General features: G+C 48.8%; 1 protein-coding gene across 6 annotated transcripts in view; it reads left to right on the top strand.

Moving 5' to 3' along the window:
- The first annotated feature begins 267 nt into the window (after positions 1-267).
- Adap2 (ArfGAP with dual PH domains 2) overlaps positions 268-6,000 on the top strand; it is a 28,776-nt gene continuing 23,043 nt past the window's right edge. For 4 of the 6 annotated variants that reach the window (XM_051179816.1, XM_051179813.1, XM_051179812.1 and 1 more), the window contains exons 1-3: positions 268-401; positions 1,062-1,192; positions 3,267-3,358. In XM_051179816.1, coding sequence (XP_051035773.1) covers positions 308-401; positions 1,062-1,192; positions 3,267-3,358 — 317 coding nt within the window. In that variant the 5' untranslated portion in view covers positions 268-307. The remainder of the gene's footprint in view (positions 402-1,061; positions 1,193-3,266; positions 3,359-6,000) is intronic. The other 2 variants (XM_051179811.1, XM_051179817.1) reach the window with 2 other exon arrangements.

Below are 6,000 nucleotides of genomic sequence, written 5' to 3'. Positions count from 1 at the left end.
AGAGAGTGAATAAACCAGTTAGCAAGTAGCCAGTCAGGATTACATTTGGTGCATTCCTGTCCCTCCCCCTCGGGTAGTGGAACTGGACAGCTGGCCTTGGGGGCGGGTTATATTGTCCAGGGGCGTGGTCAAGAACTGGAGGAGGGACATGCTGTCCCGGGGGCGGGGCCGGCGGCCTCACCGGACTGGAAGTCTTGGTGAGCTGAGTCCTTCTCCAGCTGCCAGACAAACGCAGGACTATGGGCGTCCAGGAGCGGGAAGCGCAGAGGCTGTGGGGCTGAGCCCTGCTAAGACCTCCGGTCCGGTCATGGGCGACCGCGAGCGCAACAAGAAGCGGCTGCTGGAGCTGCTGCAAGCTACGGGCACCGGCAATGGGTACTGCGCCGACTGCGGGGCTGCGGGTAAGGGCACGGCGTGCGGGGCAAGTGCAGCCAGGCACGGCCCTGGTCCCTAGCTCGTCAGTCCCTTCCCTAGAAGCCCATTCACGCGCGACCCAGCCTCGCTCCTCGCCTGGGACCCCAGTCCTTCTCGCTCGAGCGTCTCCGGCGGCCCCGACCGTCCTCGGGCTCCCAGCTCCCCGAAACTCGGGACTTCAGTCCCCACTCTGTACCAGATGCCGTCCACACCCTGATCCCTTTCACTTTCCCACTGGGCATCCTACCACCCTGGACATCATCTCCGACCCTTGGCCCTTCTCGGACCCTGAGGTCCTCACCTCCTATGCCTCCTAGGCCCCCGCGACCCTCACTAGGCGCGTTGATCCTGACGATGCTGATGTGGCTCCTGCCCTTGAGCCTCCGTCCAAGCGGGTCTCTCACTTGTCCCCTCTTCTCGATCCCTCCTTCCGAGGTCTCTTGGGTGTCGCTGCGCCAAAGGGTGGGCTAAGCACGGTTTATGATATTACCTCAGTTGTCCAAGGTTGGGGACCAAGAGAGAAAGGATTACCGGCGTGGGTAGAGCTGGCCTCCGACCCAGGATCCTAACTGTCCAGCCCAGCCTGTCCGGCACCCCAACCCAGTCCTGGTCCGTCTCAGCGGAGATCCTGCCCTTCCACCCCGCAGATCCTGATTGGGCCTCTTACAAGCTGGGGGTTTTCATCTGTCTCCACTGCTCTGGCGTCCACCGCAACTTCCCAGATGTCAGCAAAGTTAAATCCGTGAGACTGGACTTCTGGGACGACAGTATGGTGGAGGTAGAATGGCGTGCGCGTGTATGCAGATTCTTGGAATTGGACGTGGGTAGAGGAGGCGGGACGCAGGTGTTTCTCCTTTTCCACAGTGGAGGAAATGAAGCTTAAAGAGGTGCAATGACTAATGAGAGGAAACACAGACTAGTAGGTGGTGGCTTAGACAAAGACCCTGAGTTCAAATCCTAGCTAATCATTTGTTCCCCTTACAAGTGGGGGGGGGGGGAGAAACTAAGTAGTGCCTTTAAGTGTGTGTGTGTGTGTGTGTGTGTGTGTGTGTTTAAAGATATATGTGTGTATGTATGTGCACCACATATGTGCAGGAGCCCACAGAGCTCAGAAGAAGGTATCAGCTCCCAGGCATTGGAGCTGCCGTAGTGGCGCTGGAAATTGAATCCAGGTCTTCTGCAAGACGGACCAATAAGTGTTCTTAACTACTGAGCCATCTCTCTAGCCCTTGGGCTAGTTCCTTAATCTTAGCTATGGATTCTATTTCCACACCCATGTTATGGACATGCACCACCCTTTCACTGGGTGCTATAAGAATAAAACACAGCCGGGTGACAGTGTCCCATGCCTTTGATCCCAGCACTTGGGAGGCACAGGCAGGTGGATCTCTGTGAGTTCAAGGCCAACCCAGTCTACAGAGCAAAGTCCAGGACAGCCAAGGCTACAGTTTCTGTCTCAAAAAACCAGGAAAAAAAATTAGAATAAAGCACAGGTTCAGCATAGACACAAAGTGAATTAACAGTTATTGCCATCATTCATGGGAGCCAGGAACTGAGGAAGAAAAACATCATATCCAAATTCATAGCCCAAGGTCCTTCACGCTTCCCTAGCCCACTCTGCTTTCCTGCCCAGTGAATATGAAGGAGCCCTCAGCCTGGGTAGTGAAGCCATTTTGGCCAGAAAACCTGAAGAGAGCAGACAGGTCTACAGCACACTGGTGAACTGAGAGGTTTGAGGGCCACTGAGGAAGCAGGTAACATTGTTGAACATTCCATTTCTATGGCAGGACTATCTGGCCTGGACTTTTTACCATTCAATACACACAGATGTAACTGTAATGTCCTTGATGGGGAAGAGCACGCTGACAAGACAGAGTGGCTATCTAGACAAGGCTTACATTCTGTTCAGGGGAAACACAGGAACTCGGCCAACCAGCCCATACACCCATAGGTTTTTGCCTTCTAACTCCCTGTTATGTCTTCACTGGGACTGGTGAGCCTCCCCAGGTCACTCATTCTCTAATGGGGTCCACAGGTAATACTTATCTACGCCACAGCTCCAGAGACCACAGGGAGGAGGATAGTGGTCACTGTGTTCAGAGATATGAATTATAAACCTGCTATTCCTGCCTTACCCCAGCTATGTCACTGCCCACTGACACATCAGCACATCCCTGGACAGAATGCCCACTCTGAGTCTCAGGTGACATTGGATATGCTATGGAAGTTGGCAGCCACTTCCATTCTCCATCTAGCCCAGTCTTCTATATACTATGAGGGGGTGTGGCTGCCTGTGAAAGAAGTAAGAGAAAGAACATGAGCTTTGTGGTCCAGCAGAAACAGGTTGGCATCATCACTTTATATTAACTAGCTATGTTGCCTTGAGAAAGCCACCTAACCTTTCTGAGCCCCATGTCCTTTTTAAAAATAGAATATTAGTGTAAAAATGGTTGAGAGGAACCCTGTTAACTATATAAGGCCTATCAGCTATATAAGGTTATTAGTCCTCTATGTTAGGACACACTAGGGTTTTGCGTGCCTGGTGAGACACTACCTTAGAGGCAGTTTCTCCTAGCCGTGCCTCAAAGCCAGTGAAAAACACAGGCTTTTTATTTTTTTTTATTTATTTTTTTGAAACATGGTCTCTTTACATAGCCATAGACTTCCTGGAACTCACTGTGTGGAACAGGCTGACCTCAAACTCACAGAAATCCAACTGTCTCTGCTGGGATTAAAGGTGTGTGTGCAGCATTTAGCCCAGGAATCAGTCTTCTGGGTGGCAGACCATGGTTTCATATCATGTATTTTTTTTTCAAGTTCTACAATTACTCAGTTTTGCTCTTGTCTTATAGTTCATGACCCACAATGGAAATCTGAATATGAAAGCCAAATTTGAAGCCAGAGTTCCACCTTTCTACTATGTCCCTCAGGCCAGCGATTGCCTGTACGTGAGTGATTCCCTAGGATCTGGGGAGGGGTCTTCCCAGTCCTTCCCTGATCCTGGTACCTTTGTCTGAGGTGGGTTCTCCTGTGACCTGGTTAGAAGGTTCTTTTAGGAATGAATTTGGTATCATCACAGAGGGCACACAGAAATCCTGGTTTGAACCAGGCATGTTGGCACAAGCCTGTAATTCTGGTGCATAGGAAGTGAATAAAAAGGATATGATCGGGAATTCAAGGTCAGCCTCAGCTACATGGTGAGTTGGAGGCCAGCTTGGGCTACTTGAGGCTATACCTCAAACAAAACAAAAGCCATTAATATTGGTGGAGCTTTGCCCATATGCCAAGCTCTGTGCTAAATGCTGTGTGTGTCATTGCCAAACATTCTCAGTAACCCTGCAAGTATGACTGTTATCCTTTATTTAAGAGACAGAACAGGATGGGTATGAAGGAACATAGAGCTGGGTATAGATCATCTGACACCATGGGACATTAGGAAAACACAGTATAGCAGGAGGCTGTAAAGGTAAGTGATGAGGGGACCTTAGACCCTAGTGACCCCAAACCTCTGAACGGCTGACTCCCTGAGCATGGGCCTTCTTCGCAGGGACTCAGCCTCATTCAGGGCTGTCAGTCAGTGTTCTGTGTACTCAGGAAAGGGACCCTCTAGGTAGACACAGTCTCATACAGGCATGGCTGGACAGTTACATTTGAACCACCCAGTCTCAACATGGTACGTTCAGGCCTTGCACAAATGCATAACTGTGATTGGTGACTATAGTTTTGCAGTTAGGTGACCCAAGGGCTACTGGTGCCATGTGGAGAGGCAGGGAAGCATATCTTTATATGCAGAAGGCCTCAGGTCCACCCCCCTCAATTCTACTGCTACCCAGCTATAAGAAGGTGGCCATGGCCAAGGCCAGGCAGTGGTAGCACAGGCCTTTAATTCAAGCACTCAGGAGGCAGAGCTAGGTGGATCTCTGTGAGTTCAAAGCCAGCCTTATCTATAGGGTGAGTTCCAGGATAGTTAGAGTTACACAGAGAGACCCTATCACTAAAACAAAACAAAACAAAAACAAAACAAATCAAAACAAAACAAAACAAAAAAAAAAAAAAAAAAAAAAAAAAAAAAAAAGAAGGTGGCCAAACCACCAAACCCCTTGGACATCCTCTGCATGTAGTTCAAGTCCCTCTTCAAAAGTGCAGCAACAAAACCCACCTTACAAAGTAATATAAGTCAAATGACTTAATTTGTTAAGCATCTCCCATGTCGTCTAGCATGGTAGTTTTAATGCATTTCTTAAGTGTCAGCCTTACAGTGATACCAAATCCCTCAACCCTCTAAGGGTTATGTTGGACACCACTTGAAATAACCTATCCTATCTTTCCCCTATTGAATGTCTTTGTTCCAAGACCCTAGACAGTGTCTCTTACATGGGCTCGCTATCCTGTCCCTTCCAGCATTGTTTATCATGACTCCTACAAATGTCTTTGCATTTTAATCCCTGTTGATTGAGGGCTGGTGCCTGCTTTCCTCCAGTTCTAAAGCTATTGCATTCACCACCTCTGGGACTAGAACAGGAGCCCTCAGTGTCTAGTCCTGTGGCCTAGGATTCCCACATCTTTGTTGGTTGTGGTGCTCTCTTCACTGTCCCGTGGGGAAGGCTGTGCCTGAGGAAGGTGTTAGAGGTGTATACTGCGGGTCAAAAACATGGCCTTGAGTATATCAAGCCAGTGCTCTTCCTCTGAGCTAGACCTCAAACCTAGAAATAACTCATGACTGTAAGGGACAGAATTCCAACTTAAGCTGGTTCGGATACCAAAAGATTTTTGGGGTTCTGAAATTCAGACATCGGGAAGGACATGGGTAAAGCCACCCTAAAAGTGGATCCTGCCAAACCAGGTACTGTAGTACACATCCATAATCCTGGCATTAGGAAACTAAGAAGGCTGAGGCCCACATAGTGTGAGTTTAAGACAAGCCTAGACTGCAGTAAGACACTGTTTCAAAATAACAGTAAAGGCCTGCAAGATGTCCCCCCCCACACGCACATGCACATAAAATAAATAAATAGATTGATAAATAAATAAATGCATTTTCTTAAAGAAAGGAAGCAAAAGGGAGGAGGGAGAGGAGGAGGATCATAACAGGAGCTCAGACATGACCAAGGAAAAGGAGAAGGGGAGATGGTAGGACCACACCAGATTCTCAAGTGTGACATAATCTTCATATACCCCCGTGGTACTTGTCCCTCCATCATTCTCTCAGCCAGATTTCTACCTGCAGCTGACAGCAAATCTACTTGCAGATTCATGCTGCATGTTAGCACGGCCCAGAGAGGACTTCCGGCTAGTCTCTTAACTTCTGGTTTCTTTGACCCCTAACAGCCCAGGGCAACCCAAGTGACCTGCTTAGGCCAGATTCACGGCTCCAGGTTACTCCAGTTCCCAGGGCATTAGACCAGCTAACCTTTGAAACTTGTCCCTGGAAAAGATAAGAAGGAACAAACAATGAAAATAAATTTGTTCTCAGCTGCACAGTTTTACTGCACCCAAGAATAACATTTAGTTAATGTTAGCATTAAGAACCTACTATGAGTTAGGCAATAGTGGCACACACCTTTAATCCCAGCACTCAGGAGGCAG

Source organism: Phodopus roborovskii, unplaced genomic scaffold, assembly GCF_943737965.1.
Source record: "Phodopus roborovskii unplaced genomic scaffold, PHOROB, whole genome shotgun sequence".
Lineage (NCBI taxonomy): Eukaryota > Metazoa > Chordata > Mammalia > Rodentia > Cricetidae > Phodopus > Phodopus roborovskii.
This window is presented reverse-complemented; position numbering and strand designations above follow the sequence as displayed.